General features: G+C 34.1%; 2 protein-coding genes across 3 annotated transcripts; both read left to right on the forward strand.

Moving 5' to 3' along the window:
- The first annotated feature begins 1,887 nt into the window (after positions 1-1,887).
- Positions 1,888-3,705, forward strand: LOC142636355 (agglutinin-like). 2 transcript variants are annotated; one of them, XM_075810546.1, is made up of 4 exons: positions 1,888-2,179; positions 2,310-2,558; positions 2,858-3,085; positions 3,321-3,705. In XM_075810546.1, the coding sequence occupies exons 1-4, from the start codon at positions 1,973-1,975 to the stop codon at positions 3,567-3,569; spliced, it is 933 nt and encodes a 310-aa protein (XP_075666661.1). In that variant the 5' UTR covers positions 1,888-1,972; the 3' UTR covers positions 3,570-3,705. The 2 variants fall into 2 exon arrangements, with proteins under 2 accessions (XP_075666661.1, XP_075666662.1); XM_075810547.1 differs by having other exon boundaries at positions 2,861-3,085.
- Positions 3,706-14,878: 11,173 nt separating this feature from the next.
- Positions 14,879-15,533, forward strand: LOC142635872 (agglutinin-like). Its single transcript, XM_075809933.1, has 2 exons — positions 14,879-15,049; positions 15,285-15,533. Exons 1-2 carry the CDS (start codon positions 14,879-14,881, stop codon positions 15,531-15,533), a joined length of 420 nt encoding a protein of 139 aa, XP_075666048.1.
- Positions 15,534-16,253: the final 720 nt, after the last annotated feature.

Raw genomic sequence — 16,253 nt, forward strand, 5'->3', positions numbered from 1 at the left:
AAATTTTTAATAATTTTATTATTTTTATTTTTCAGTTTTTTATTGGATAGAAAATTTATCTTCTTTTTTTTAGAATTAATTTATCATTTATTTATTCACTAATATTTGGGGTTTTAAATTTAGGGGCCTTAGTTGATTACACAAGTGGTCTAGTGAATTTTTTTTTTTTGAGTAAACAGTAATACTTAATAAAACACATACAAAAATAGTAATAATAGTGTTTCAAACCGAGTTTATAATACATTATATAATCAGAGTACAACTACAAAAGGACCTAACCATTGTAGTTGTAAAATGAGATTATAAACAGCGGACACTAGACACATACAACCATTGTGGGATAAACATCACTATTTTTTTTAAGTAAATAGTAATATTTATTAGAACACACACAAAAATAGTAATAATAGTGTTTTAAATCGGGTTTATAATACATTACATTACATAACCAGAGTACGACTACAAAAGGACCTAACCTTTGTAGTTATAGATTGAGATTATAAATAGCGGACACTAGATACACACAACCAATGTGGGTTAACCTTATTGCTAACTTTCACATCCCCCAAACTTCCATAGCTAGCAATTTGTAATTAATTAAAATGACACGTGTTGTCCACCAAATAGGAGTTTGTAATTAAGTATAGTCTTGTCCTATTGCTAAACATGGCAATACGGGTTAGAATTTCTGACCTGACCCGAGAGTTATTGAATAATTATTGTACATCTCAAATTATTTGGCCAAGTAGGAGATGTTGGATTGTGTGGCCAAATAGCCCCACAATATGAATGTTGAACTGTGTGGTTAAACAACCCATAATGTGTATGCGTGTAATTCTCAAAAGAAATTACCTTATACAATATTGTATATGAGATTATTATTATTAATAAAATTGTTTGAATAATGGAATTGCATGTTTTGGCTATGATTGGCTGTGTGGGGTTTAACATGGTCAAATATGCAACTCAGATTATATTTCTCAAGGATAATGAGTTGTGGGTGGGGTAGTGAGGTGGATAGAAGATCTGATTTTAACATTTACAAATGTTAGAAACTTTAACGTTCATGTCCTAATTTGTAGGAATTGAATTGAACGTTGGCAACTTTTGTGGGTCTTTAAATATCCCACTTGAGATCTCTAGATAAGATAACAACATAAAATCCTATAGAATGAAAAAAAAAAAAAAAAAAAAAAAAAAAAAAAAAAAACCCACTGTACCTAAACACTATTTCACTCTTATCTCTCCATTTGAATATACGTTTTAGATATTTAGGGCATGTTTGGTATAGCATTTCAAACTCACATTTTTACATTTTAAACAATTTTACATACTTTTTCATACACTTTTTCACCTACACAAATTTCAAAAAACTACAAAAATTTCATCTCAAACTACTCTACCAAACACTCCCTTACTCTCTTAGTGTTTTAGTTGAACAAGAGTTCTATTTCAATTTGAGTTCTATTTCAATTTTGCTTCACTTGACACGGGAGATTTAACCCCGGAATAAGATAGAACCAAAAGAATTACACTCTTTGAAAAACCAAAACGGTTTACACATGCTTTTGAACTCCTCAGTAAAAAAAGAGAATCATGTACAAAGTACTTTTTTGCTTTTAGTTTGTGTTGATTTTTAAAACGTGCAAATCGTTTAGCATTAAAAAAAAAAAATAGAACGTGCAAATCTCAAGACATACAACTTGCCTAGAGATGAATAAATTTATAATTTTTGAAGATAAGTGAGAGATTTTCTACCAATACCAATGAGAGGAAGACACGTGGGGGAAAAAAATCTTACACCTTATCCCATTGCCTAGAAACCGGTATATATGGATATGGACAAGTCTTGTCCTGTAGCATCTCTCTTCGGTTATAAAAGGAGATGGCATTCTTTGTTCATCGTAAGGCAACAAAAAATAATACACAATTCGCTTCAGTTCTGTCTTAGTGATCATCATCTCTTTGCAACATGGAGGAGTTCTTGACGGTTGGGCTGTGGGGAGGTGAAGGTGGAGACCGGTGGAGCTTCGTGGTAAATAATGGTGGGATCATTGGGATGGAAATCGTTCATGCAAATGGCATCGCATCAATTACATTCAAATGTGGAGATGAGTATGGTGTACTCCAGCATTCTAGGAAGTTTGGTGGTACTGGTGAAGGCTGGAAAACTGACAAGGTACGTACATATATATATTGGTACTACTCAGTTACATTAATCATGCATTATTTTTGTGAAAGAAGAAATTAAATATACGTACATTAAATGAAGTTGAATGAATGTTTTTTGGTCTATTATATATATGTAGATATCGCTCAACTGGCCTGAAGAGTACCTGACATCCATTAGCGGTACAGTTGCTGACTTGTGGCAGCATATTATAATTCGTTCTCTAAGTTTTAAAACAAATAAGGGTACTGAGTATGGACCCTATGGAGTTGTGACCGGTCAACCATTTTCCTACAGTACGGAGGGTGGCGTAATTGTTGGATTCCATGGCCGTTCGGGTACTTTGCTTGATGCCATTGGGGCCTATGTGAAAATACCGCAGAAAAAGGTTTGGTCGACGTCATTGTATAATGTTTCCCAAAGTTCATGCGTGCATATGTTTTATTCGAGGACTAAGCTTACGTTTGGACAAATTAAAATCTGCTAACTTATTTTTGTTATTATATATTAGCTTCATGGCATTTTTTAATACTATTTATGCACTTCACTATACTATTTTAACTAATTTTTGCTTTTATTTAAAGTACTTTTCGCAAAAAAAATTTAATTTTAAGAAAATAAACAGTTTTTAAACTGACCCTAATGAATGTTATTCATTTACAATTGTTGTCCTTGTTTAATTAATAGCAGGACAATACTTTGAAAATGGCTTTACCTGTTCCTCGAGGACCTGGGCCTTGGGGTGGGCATGGCGGGATGGAATGGGATGATGGAGTTTTTCCGGCAATCCGTGAATTGCATTTGTACGTTGGAGATTCAGTGATTCATGCAATTCGTGTGTCGTATCAAAGCAAAAACGGAGAGTCTGTTTTGTCACCGAAGCATGGGGGAGAAGGCGGAGAGCCAATTGATCCGGTAAATAAATATATAATAAGAATAACTATTACAATGTCATTATTTAAATATGAAAAAAAAAATTACAATTATAATTCTGAAACACTATACAAAGATGTTACAATACCATGCTTGCATGTTACTTTGATTTGTTAGTTGAGCTGTGTAGAACATACAATAAACTTTACAAGCTTACATATATAATTCTAATTCTAATTAAAATTTTGCTAATCCTATTTGTATTCTGGTTTGGTAGATAAAACTGGAAGTATCAAAGGAATTCTTGATTCGCATTGCGGGATTTTATGGGCCTGTTGAAGGGAGCGGTAGCTTCAAAGCTTTGCAGTCCATTACATTCTACACAAACAAAGCCAAATATGGACCCTATGGTGATGAGATTGGTCAAGCTTTCACATCAAGTGTTACCCCAGGAAGGGTTGTTGGTTTCCATGGAAGAAGTGGTGCCTATTTAGATGCCATAGGGGTGCATATGGAATACTTTTGAACATGTTACTAGAGAATGAGCAGCATTCATAAATAATCTACTACCACTACAAAAAACGCGGGCTATAGTCACGTTTTAAAAACGCAGCTATAGCTCCTAAAAACATGGCTATAGGTTAATTTAATCTATAGCCACGTTTTCTATAACCGTGTTTTTAGACGTGGCCTAAAAGTTGTAACTATCCGTCCAACAAGTCTATAACTATGCTTGAAAGACCTATAGTTATAGGTTGAATATGTTTCTTTTTAATTGGTTTTGAAGGGAATAATTGAATGGGGAAAAATCATCTACTTAAAGAAAGTGAGGTGTACATTTCCTCTTCTTTAAGTTGGGGGATAATAGCCCTATTCTATGTGTTATTTGAAAATTGTTGTGGTGTTGTTGTCATTGTTTTGGTGTTTGTCCTGTTTGGTTGAGTTGAGTGTCCCATCTATTTGTAAATTTCTTTTGAATGAAATAAAGTTGCTCATTCGTCTATTTACTCGTATTATTGCTTTACGGTTTTTCTTTGTCTTTGCTTAAATCAGGAGGGCTGATATTTTCTTAACCTAGATTTGGTAATAAATTAATTAGATATAGGTGATTGTAAAAGCAAAAATATCAAGTTTGAAAATCAAGAAATTGAAAATGTTTAACAAATGTATTTTTGTATTGATGAATTTGAAGGTACAATTCTCTATATTTATATTATAACACAATAGAAAAAAGTCATCTTATTTGTTATCCTTAGATAACTCTACAATTCAAGTTTTGCGTCGATGTAGTTTTGATTCAAACACAATGGCCTCTAGTTCAATTGGAAAGTGGATTGAAGGGGCTTTAAAACGTAATTGTGATGACTCTACATGTGCTCTTCGAATGTTTTTTATCTCCAAAAAATTTGTGGTGAAAGTTCTTCAAGATTTCAGAGCTTGAATATGATGAAGTTTCGATAAATCAAAGTTTTTGAAGCTCGATTCCAATAGAACTTTGAAACTTGGAATAATAATTTGGATGAACAAATGTTTAACAAAATGTTTGCAAAAATTGCAGCTGATTTAACAAATGTTTAGCAAAACGTTTGCAAAAACTGCAAAAACATTTGCTAGATTGTCGGTGATGATTGTTGCAAAAGGAAGAAGACATGTCCTTATTTTTCATTTAGAAGAAAAATATGCAAAAATGGACTGCAAAAATGAAATCTACACAAAAAACTAGGTAAAAAGCACCTGAGTTACAAAAAAGTCAACGGTCAACCCTGTTGAAGGTCAACGGTCAAACTAGCTAAAAGTTCAAACCACCAGAAGTCAAACAATGACGTCAACGGCTGATGTAAGCAAGTGACGTTAGCTATGATGCAACTACGGCTGACGTGGCAAGATGACGTCAGTACGAGGGTTGAGGCGCGTGCGAGCGCGTGGATGCGCGTGACCGGCAGATGTGGCGCATGGGAGTGCATGGATCAACAACCCAGCTGTGCAGTGGGGCGTGAGCTGCGAAGCTGAACCTTTGTGGGTGGTGCTAGGGGAGCGTGCGGTCTCTGATGGCTTCGAGGCTTCCACAAGTTTGTAGATCGGTGCAAGACGAACTTAGTGGTACCTACAAAAAATTGATTAGAGTAGGATGCGCGGCGGTGCTGAAAAAGACAGTTGTCTTTGCAGTGTGGAACTCCTCAATGGCGAGGTCCAGAACCAAAGGAAGATGTTTGGAAGACGTCGGAGGTTCAACGGCGAAAGGTTGCGGCAGCTGCTGTGACAGTGGAAGTGATGGAGTAACACCAATAAAGACAAGACTGCTAAGAAAATGTCAGAGCAGTAGCTCTGATACCATGTTAGAAATGCTAAATAATTGTATTGTATTTCTCAATTAAAGAATATACATGTATACCTTTATATAGGAGGCATAGGAGTGCAATACAAGTAAAGATGTAGTACAAGAATGTGTGTTATACAAGTAATCTAGTTAGGCCTAAAGCCCATAACACTATACATGTTAAAAATTTCATTCTCTCCCTGGGTCTTCTCACTCTGCATCTCTCACGCCTCTGTGAGGCTCAGATCAATACAAACTAATAGTGGGTTGATAACTTGGGTTTTTACGGTAATACTACCTTTTTATGTTATGCATAATCTCTCTTTGGAAAAAAAGTTTTCAAGCGACACAATGCACTCCTCCAGGCTCCAGATAAACTTTGTGCACTCTGGGAATGAAATTCAAAAGTAAAAAGTACATAACACAATTCCTTGCCACATTCATTTTCCAAAAAAAAAACCCCACCTTCACAAAAAAATTTTAAAAAAAAATTAACATTTCCAATCCTCACCTAGCACTCAAGACCCAATTGCAAAGGTAAAAACAGAAACAAACAATACAAAAACAGATATAAGATAACATATCTTTACCTATGTTCATCCCGGATTTCAATCTTTTGTATTTGCTTTGCCCTGGTAAAAAAATCTGCCACCACCACCAAAAATCAATAAAATTTTCAGAAACAATAAAATTTTCAACACACACACAGAGAAAGAGAGTAAAGAACTTTACTGCAATGAGAGGAATAGTGGTGACGTTGAAGCTTGTTGTTGTCATCCAAGGAAACCAAGCCCAACAAAATGAATCACTTTGATGATTGAAAATGAGAACCAAAGAATGAAGAGGAACCCAATTTAGAGCTACCAGTTCTGTAACTTTGACATTGAGTGTGATGATCGGAGGAAGGGTTTAGCAGTAAAAACTGTGAGAGCTTTACAAGATGAAAGGAGTGAAAATATGAGTGTTGTTGATAAGAGGAGCAACAACGAAGATGAGAGAGGAGGAGATTAAAGCACGGTTGTGATTTTCTCCGCATACTATGTTTTGTATTTGAGACAACAACTGCTGCCTAGTATTATTGGTAAGAGACAAAGTCTATTGTTTTTTATTTTACAGCTGCTTTTTTTTTTTTGCTTCTTTTGTTTTTCATTTCTTTTTGAAGGGTCAAAAATAAAATTGAAAAAGCTTGAGAATTGTGGGGTTTTGGAATAAAATGAGGTAATGAAGAGAGCTTTTGAGTTTGATTCTTTATTTGGCAAAGAGGAAAAGTGAAGAAGGAAGAAGGAGGAGGAAAAGAACTCCTACAGAGTCAAAAAGCGATTCTTGTCTCCCTCTTTGGTATAACCCTACTCTCTTACTCAAGCATTCTCTTTCCCCTTTTTTTTTTTAAAAAAATTCATTTTTTAAGAATGAGAATGAATAGGCTAATTTCACTTTTCATTATAAACTATAACTCTAATTACACTTCACCTACCAAAACTAAATTATTGGAATGCTCGATTGACCCTCCATTCTCCATTTTCAAAAATACTTCACGTCCTCTGTTTTGATATTAATTCTAACATAATTTAATATTAGAAGATCAATTTACCCGCAGTTTTATGTTTTGTAGAAAGGGATAAATTGGTATTCAAATGCCTAATTCTGACTATCTCAAAAAAAATGCCAAATTCTGCCACACATAACATCAAAACAAACTGTAGGAGAAATAGTGAAATAGAGTTATAACTTTGGAGGATTAACGGTGTATTTCAATAGTTATGGGGTTATATGGAATCGAAGTGATTCCCATTGAGTGTGTTTGTGTGTGTGTGTGTATGTGTGTGTATAGCTTATGTGTGTTCTCTCTGTAATGATTGCTCTTTAATCATAAGGGCATTTTCAACATTTAAAGCTCTTGGATTTGTCAGGCATCCCGTCATAGCGCATTGGGAATATTAATGAATTTTCTTTGGTCCATCTGTAATCATCGCCCTCCCTTCCTAACCAATGGCTTCTCTAGACTTGTTAGGTAACTTGCAAAGCCCGACATACCGACAATCCATGCTAAGCCCAACGGGTGAATAACGTGCCGACTCCGACGGGCAGATGTGACGGGTCCCACGAGCACTTACCTGTCCTCCACTTACACATCCCTATATGAAAATGGCTTACACACAACGTCCAAAGATTCTTCCCCACATACATATCTTCCTAATATGGGATGGAAAGCTCTAGGATCTCAAGGCAATAATTCCATATCTTCTCTACAAAAAAATCGAGGGATTCAGATCAGCTCTCCACGACTATATAAATTATCAAACCTTAACTTTTATGAGGTACGTGAAATCTCCTAGCTCTTGCTTTCTTGAGTAATTGGAGATCCTTCTATCACTAATAACTTTTAAAAGGCTTTTGGCCAGCACCCCACCGATGCTCTTTGTAGGTTCTTCGTTCTTTTTGTTCTTCAGGTACCCTAATTAGTGCGTGTGTGGACAATTAACTCACTAACGATTTTGGCATCATCAATAGTATTGAATTTTACCAATTGACCTAACTAAAAACTACAATAAAAAAATATTGTAAAGAGACTAATTAAGGATGTTTGAAAATATAAAACTGGAATTGAAGTTGTTTGTTTATGTTGGTGCAAACACAATAATAATGGAAGAAACACAAGAGAAATTAAATAATACTTCTGAATATTATTAATTTGAAGATAAAAAATATACAACACTATTTGGATTGAGGTGCGGCACTCCTACTCTTTAAAGGGATTCAAGCCCTTAGTTGGCTAAACATTGTAACCGGTGCAAACCTTCTCTGACTTGTCTTCCTCAAGATACAATAGCCTAACAAATGCCATATGACTAGAATCTCCTCCCTCCACCTATCATTTGTGTACGTATCTAGCCCAATATCTTAATTAATACATATTAGCCCATTAATCACCACAATTAATAAGAATAAAAAAGTCTTTCTCATTTTCAATGTGGGATTAAACATTCTACTGATTTCTTATCTTCCATAGTAACTCCCACATCTTTATATTTATATTGTAATATTTATTCATTTTAATTAAATAATATTAAAATGCTCCAACAATTTATGGGTAGGGATGGTTTGTGTTGAAAAAGATAAAGAGAGGTTAATAGGGTTTACTTTGTACAAATGAAGTCATTTGTTTGGTAGATTTAGCTTGTATTTTTAAAATATGGGGGAGATTTAAGATGGTTTAGTCATGTGCAATGGGAATTATCAATGTATTAAAAAAATGATTCAATTCAAGTTGGGGAATGAAAAGGAACATGAGGAGGGGCCTAAAATAACATGGGTAAAAGTGACAACAAATGATATGTTAATTGAGAAATTGATAAAGAGTGCATATGAGTCAACCAAATAAATGATGAGCTTTTATAATTCAACACATTTAATCTTCAAGGAAGGAAGAATGAGAGATTCAATTATTGATTGAGGAATTTTTTTAGGAAATGTTGAATGAGGAAATTGATAAATAATACATACAAGTTACTCAATTAGTTGGTGCTTACAAGGAGGAAGAAGAAAATTAAGTATCTAACTATCAGGATGGTGTCCACTCAATTGTCCTACCCCTTCGACCTAATTGACCATAATTTTAATTTAGATTAAAACTAATTAAGTTGAATAAATTAGTAGAGCTAGCATTTCTTTTTCTTTTTTCTTTTTCTTTTGCCACTGTGCCTAATATATTACTAATCATGTCCAATAATTGTATTTGATGACTTCAACCTATTAATTAAAAAACATTTATTTATTTTGACCAATCCAACATTAATTAGAATATTCATTAATATTTTTTCTCCAATAGTAATATAATACTCACTTATTTTAAATGTCTATACTTTACTTTTTATGTGAATTATATTCAATCCCCATTTAAATTCCAAGTATGATCTCATAAATCCATATAAATCACAGACTTTCTTATTAAAAGAAATTCATTAAACCACAATATCGTTGGTCCAACCAAGTTGACCGATCATCACAAATAGAGATAAAGTTCACCAATTTCCATGCAAAATTTTTCTTTGTTCTTTTTTATGTTAATTATGCAAATTGATATCCTTAACGTTTTTGATATATTGACAATTAGGAGTTGAGAAATTTATACCTTAGATATCTTTATTGGAAACTTGACAAAATACCCCGATATCCTAAACATGATTCTCAAAACAACAACAAAACATAAAAAACAAAAACAAAAACAAAAACAAATTCTCTCACCCCCACTTTGAGCCCAAAGGCCAAGTGGCTAAAGAATGCTGAGATATTGATGGACCAAGGTAATCCTTATGTTACTGATCTAGCTAGCTGGGCCTCTTGAAAAAACCTCGTACTCCAATTTTTTATATGCTTTTCAGTAAGTCTAGACCCATTAGCTTATTCTCAAGAGATATAAATCCAACCCACCCTGATGGGTCCAACCCAAAACAAAACCCATACAAAGGGTCTAAATTTGAATCCATTTATTACAAAATTCTTCAATTTATATCTTTTTGAATTGATACTTCCAAATCTAGGTTGAGTGGAGTTCCGGTTCCATGATATCGTCTATCGTATTTGCAATTTTACATTGCTTATGAGGAATTTCTTATAATTATATACAACTACATATACTTCTTAGGGCAAGAGTTGGGTTTAGTTCTCATGTGCATTGAACCCGTTGAGATGCAAACACGTTACAATTATTTAACATGTATCAAAATCTTAATGGGTTAAATGCACAAAGCACTGGACCCAAGCCGATTCTTATTTCTTAAACTATATACAAATTTTTTTTTCTCTTTCTTTGCTATAAGTTTATGTATGTATGTCTAATTAGAGAATATAAAATGTAGCACTTCAGGAACTATACCTAAATTTTACTTTTAGCAAATATGTTTTTTATTTTTTTAATTATTTTTATTTTTAAAGCTATACCAAACAAGCACAATAGCTAAACCAATTTTTGTTGACAAGATTTTCAAAGTAAAGGTAATACCCAAAACTTTGTAACTCAATCGGTATTTTTTGGTGTTTACAATGAAAACATTCACGGATCAAATTTCTTTCCCAGACTATTGAATTATCAAAAAGAAAAAAAAAATTTACACAAAACAAAAGTGCTCAGATTCGCATTGGTAGATAAAAGTACTGGAAGTATCAAAGGAATTCTTGATTCGCATTGCGGGATTTTATGGGCCTATTGAAGGGAGTGGTAGCTTCAAAGCTTTGCGGTCCATTACTTTCTACACAAACAAAGCCAAATATGGACCCTATGGTGATGAGCTTGGTCAAGCTTTCACATCAAGTGTTGCCCCAGAAAGGGTTGTTGGTTTCCATGGAAGAAGTGGTGCCTATTTAGATGCCATTGGAGTGCATATGGAATACTTCTGAACATGTTATGTACTAGAGAATGAGCAGCATTCATAAATAATCTACCAGTTGAAAATGTTTCTTTTTAATTGGTTTTGAAGGGAATGATTGAATGGGGAAAACTCATCTACTTAAATAAAGTGAGACACATTTCCCGTTCTTTAAAATGGGGGATAATAGCCCAATTATTCTGTGTTATTTGAAAACTATTGTGGTGTTGTTGTCGTCATTTTGGTGTTGTTCTGTTTGGTTGAGTTGAGTGTCTCATCTATTTGTAAATTTCTTTTGAATGAAATAAAGATTCTCATTTGTTTGTTTACTTGTATAATTGATTTATTGTTTTTTTTTTTTTTGGCAAAAAATAAAGATGATATTTGGATCAAAGTTGATAATATTATGTAACAAGGGTAGCCTTTATTCAATATATATATATATATATAATTATCGATATTTTCTTAAGGATATATAGCCACCATGTGAATGTACAAGAATACCTGGTGGCATAGTGGTGGTTCCTGCTGTGGTTTCTAGATTTGGTGGTGGTGGCGGCGTTATAGTGGTGCTTCTTGTTGTGGTTGTAGTGTTTGGTGGGTATTTGATTTGGGTTTGATTTTGTCCTATGGGTATGGTTCTCACTGTGGCTGTGGCTGTGGTGTTTGGTGGGTTTTGTGGGTGGAGGTGGTGATGGATTTATGAGTTTTGTTCCCAGTGGTAGGGTGGGTTTTTTTTTTCATGGTGTTGGTGGTCATTTTTTTGTGGCAGAGGTGGTGGTAATGGATTTTTTCGTGGTGGTGGGGGTGTGTTTCTTGTGGCAGATGTGGTGGTGATGGGTGGATGAAAGAGAGAGAGAGAGAGAGAGAGAGAGAGAGAGAGAGAGAGAGAGAGAGAGAGATAGTGAAAAAAAGATGAATAGAATAATGTGTGTGTGTGTGTGTGTGAGAGAGAGAGAGAGAGAGAGAGAGAGAGAGAGGCAATATATATTATTTTAATTAGTAGAATGAGAAAATAAAAGTTGGGATGTTGGGTGTATTCTAAAATAGTATGGTATAATTGATAAAGTAGCTTTTTGAGATGGTAAAATAAAAAAGGATAAAAAATTCAGGATGTGAATGCTCTTAGGGTTTAAATGAATTCTTTTTTTTTTTCCAAACCCTCTAATTCTAAAAAATAAAATAATAAAATAGACAGTCCACACAAATGAATTATGTCTTGAAGTTTGAACTTTTTGGTTAGGCTACTTTTGGAAATATTATACATAAGGACAATATTATCTTTCCCAGCAACTCCAAAGCTCAAGTGCAGTGTCAATGCAAGTAAATTAATTATAGAGAGGGCATCAACACTCCAAAGCTAAAATGCAATGTCAATTCAAGTAAATTGATTATAGAGAGGGCGTGCATCAACATTGAGAAAGCCCACATGAAGCACCTTCTCAAGAAAGTCTTTGCTTTTGTGGCCATAAAGTGCCATATATCATTAGCTTTAGCAAATCCCATTAAAGGGAGGGAAAATGGCTCTACACATATATTATTAATTCCACCCATTCAAAAGTGCATGATGATGCCAATGAAGTTCATTGTGTGATGAAGAAGGTTGGATTGGTTATGGAGAGGAGGAAGAGAGTGGTCACTATGGAACATGGTTTGGGATTCGGTTAGGAAGTTGGTGGTGTCGTGAGAGAGTAGTGATGTTTGTTTATATATTGGTTTTCAAGGTGCAAAGATATATGATTCCAAAATAAATTTCTTAGGCAATCCAAAATGTAAAGAATAGGCAAAGACATAAGCTAGATAAAAATAAAAAGAATCAGAATGCGTGGAAGTGTGGAACCATTGAACCTTTGTAGTGCCAATTGTGGTATCTTCTCTGCAAAACTTAGACCAAAAAATAAAAAATAAGAAGAAAACATATTCGCTTCCTCATGCAAATAGACAGACATTATTTGTCTAACCAATTTTTTTTAATTCTATTTTATTTTAAAATGAGGGTAATTCAAGAAAATTATATTTAATTTTTTGACAAGAAATACTCATTGGGCAAACCACAAAAATTGGGCAAGAGGAGATGGGAATGTTTCCCAAAAGGAAATATTGCTTGCAAAAGAAATTATATAAATCCTTTGCATTATTTTCAAAAAGTAAGGATGCATTTGATTTTTTTTTTTTTTTTTTTTCTTTTAAAACTGTTGAGATATGACTTGAATAAGGTCCAAGTATTACACATTAGATGTGTCATAGGGAATCACACTGAATGTTGGTCACTCCTATCCTTCTTTGTATTTGATTTCTATTTCAATTAGTAGTTCCTCCACTCTCTGTGCGACAACAATCTTAGTGCTGTCACACTTGGCTAACACCTTCGGATGTATATTTGTGGTCTTTCACACAATGGCTAGGCCTAGCTATGATGTATTCTTTTGTGCAACATTCTTCTCAAATAAGGTTTAATAATTTCTAATATATACATCGGTTGCATGCAACCATGTCTAATAGTAGATGGGAACTACACTTTTAGACCACACATGTTGTACGACATTAGTTGCATACAGACATTACACAAGATACTATCTCCTCACATAAGGATGAATTCTAGAAGTCTTTGGGATATACGCTTTATTGCGCTCCACTCCACTACGCACATAAGGTCCCCTAACTCAGTGACTCAGTAACAAATATGAGTCAACTCTAATAGTTATGAATTGTTTTAGATACTTAGACTTGCTCCGAAAGTTACCACATTATTAAACCTCAAATTATATTGAGTCGGTCTTGCTCTTGACATATGGCCAGTTGACGAGCTGACCAATTCTATTTTTTAATCCGCAGTATATTCTACAGTTATAGCAACTTCTACACTTGCAACAACGATAGATAAACCTTGTTATTCTACCGCAGGTAACAAACCCCTTTGATTTCTAATATTCTGAGAAGTAAGACTTTTGAAAGGTGTTTTTATTTTTGACTCCCTTCGCATTAAGTAAGACTTTTGAAAGTTACGGATACTTGGATTGGATAGCCTAACTAGCAGAAAACTACCAATAGAAGAACAAGGCTCCACTGCCTTGCATTCTCACACCCTTAGTAGGTTGAAGCTGATCAAGTTATGAGACTTCTTAGCAATAGAAACTTGTTGTTTGTCCTTTGTTGCTTTTTAAATCTTGGTGTTGCTATAGACACCATCACATATTCTCAATCCAACAAAGACCCTGGCAACAGTCTCCAATGGGAGTGCTTTCAAACTGGGACTCTTCGGCCCTGTAAATTCTACCAATCGCTACATTGGAATATGGTATGGAAACATTTCTGTATTCACTGTTGTATGGGTAGCTAACAGAGAGACACCACTCAATGATTCTTCTGGGCTTCTTACTATATCTGAGGATGGCAATCTTGTAGTACTTGATGGAAAAAAAGAGATTCTTTGGTCATCAAATGTTACAGATTCTGTTGCCAATTCGAGTGCCCAACTCTTGGATTCGGCCATTCAGGAAACCTTGTACTGCAAGGAAAAACTACAGGGACAATCATATGGGAGAGTTTCCTACACTCTTGCCCAAGATGAAAATTAGTACTAATGTAAGAACAGGTAACATAGTGCAAAGTGACATGATGCCCTTCTGATCCGTCCATTGGAAGCTTCTCTGTCAATAATAATTTTTGAAGATAAGTGGTAGATTTTCTACCGATAAGAGGAAGACACTTGGGGATTGAAAAGTAAAAAAAGTGAAAGGAGGAATAGAGAGATATCCGGATTTTCTGTTTTTAGTTGGAGTTGATTTTTAAATTTTGCGTGCAAATCTAAAGTGCTAGACAGCGGGATACAACTTGCCTAGAATCCAACGAGAGAAAAAATCTTAAATCTTATTACTATGTGATTTTACTATTTAACTTATTTTTATTATTATTTATTGGCTTTATTATATTTTTGGTACTATTTATAAATTTCACTATACTAAGTGGTATGATACTTTCAGCAATAAATTTTTAATTTCAGCAAAATAAGTTGTATTTAAACTGATACTATTACTTCGCCTAGAAACCGGTATATATGGACAGGTCTTGTCCTGTAGCATCTCTCTTCAGTTATAAAAGGAGACGGCATTCTTTGTTCTCTCTTAGTGATCATCAATATCTCTTTGCAACATGGAGGAGTTCTTGACGGTTGGGCTGTGGGGAGGTGAAGGTGGAGACCGGTGGAGCTTCGTGGAAAATAATGGTGGGATCATTGGGATGGAAATCGTTCATGGAAGTGGCATCGATTCAATTTCATTCAAATGTGGAGATGAGTATGGTGTACTCCAGCATTCTAGGAAGGTTGGTGGTACTGGTGGCACGAAAACGGACAAGATACGTACATATATCTATATATATTGGTACTACTCAGTTACATTAATCATGCATTATTTTTATGAAACAAGAAATTAAATATACGTACATTAAACGAAGTTGAATGAATGTTTTTTGGTCCATTATATATATGTAGATATCGCTCAAAAATTTTAATTCTAATTAAAATTTTGCTAATCCTATTTGTATTCTGGTTTGGTAGATAAAACTGGAAGTATCAAAGGAATTCTTGGTTTGTATTGCGGGATTTTGTGGGCCTGTTAAAGGGAGCGATAGCTTCAAAGCTTTGCGGTGCATTACATTCTACAAAAACAAAGCCAAATATGGACCCTATGGTGTTGAGATTGGTCATGCTTTCAGATCAAGTGTTGCCTCAGGAAAGGTTGTTGGTTTCCATGGAAGAAGTGGTGTCTATTTAGATGCCATAGGAGTGCATATGGAATACTTCTGAACATATTACTAGAGAATGAGCAGCAAGCATAGCGTGTCCTACCCCTTCGACCTAATTGACTATAATTTTAATTTAGATTAAGACTAATTAAGTTGAATAAATTAGTAGAGCTAGCAAGCATAGCGGGTCTTTTTTTTTTGCTACTATGCCTAATATATTACCAATCAAGTCCAATAAGTGTATTTTATGACTCCAGCCTATTAATTAAAAAACATTTATTTATTTTGACCAATCCAACATTAATTAGAATATTCATTAATATTTTTCTCTCCAATAATAAAATAATATTCATTAATTTTAAACGTCTACACTTTACTTTTTATGTGAATTATATTCTATCCCCATTTAAATTTCAAATATGAGATCTCATAAATCCATATAAATCACAGACTTTCTTATTAAATGACATTCATTAAACCACAATATAATTGGTCAAACCAAGTTGATTGATCATCACAAATAGAGATGAAGCACACCAATTTCCATGTAAAAAATTTCTTTGTTCTTTTTTATGTTAATTATACAAATTGATATTCTTATTATTTTTGATATATTGATGATTAAGGGTTGAAAGATATAAACATCGGATATCTTTATTGGAAACTTGACAAAATACCCCGATATCCTAAACATGATTCTCAAAACAACAAAAAAACAAAATCAAAAACAAAAAGTCTCTCACCCCGCCATTTTGAGCCCGAAGGCCAAGTGGCTAAGACT

The sequence above is a fragment of the Castanea sativa genome, chromosome 5, assembly GCF_040712315.1.
Source record: "Castanea sativa cultivar Marrone di Chiusa Pesio chromosome 5, ASM4071231v1".
Classification (NCBI taxonomy): Eukaryota; Viridiplantae; Streptophyta; class Magnoliopsida; order Fagales; family Fagaceae; genus Castanea; species Castanea sativa.

Excerpts from the sequence above, each read along its gene's own strand:
- LOC142636355 (XM_075810546.1), top strand. The coding sequence starts at position 1,973 with ATGGAGGAGTTCTTGACGGTTGGGCTGTGGGGAGGTGAAGGTGGAGAC. Across the intron at positions 2,180-2,309 it reads AAGGCTGGAAAACTGACAAG|ATATCGCTCAACTGGCCTGA; the intron begins GTACGTACATAT and ends ATATATATGTAG. Across the intron at positions 2,559-2,857 it reads TGAAAATACCGCAGAAAAAG|CAGGACAATACTTTGAAAAT; the intron begins GTTTGGTCGACG and ends TTTAATTAATAG.
- LOC142635872 (XM_075809933.1), top strand. The coding sequence starts at position 14,879 with ATGGAGGAGTTCTTGACGGTTGGGCTGTGGGGAGGTGAAGGTGGAGAC. Across the intron at positions 15,050-15,284 it reads TACTCCAGCATTCTAGGAAG|ATAAAACTGGAAGTATCAAA; the intron begins GTTGGTGGTACT and ends CTGGTTTGGTAG.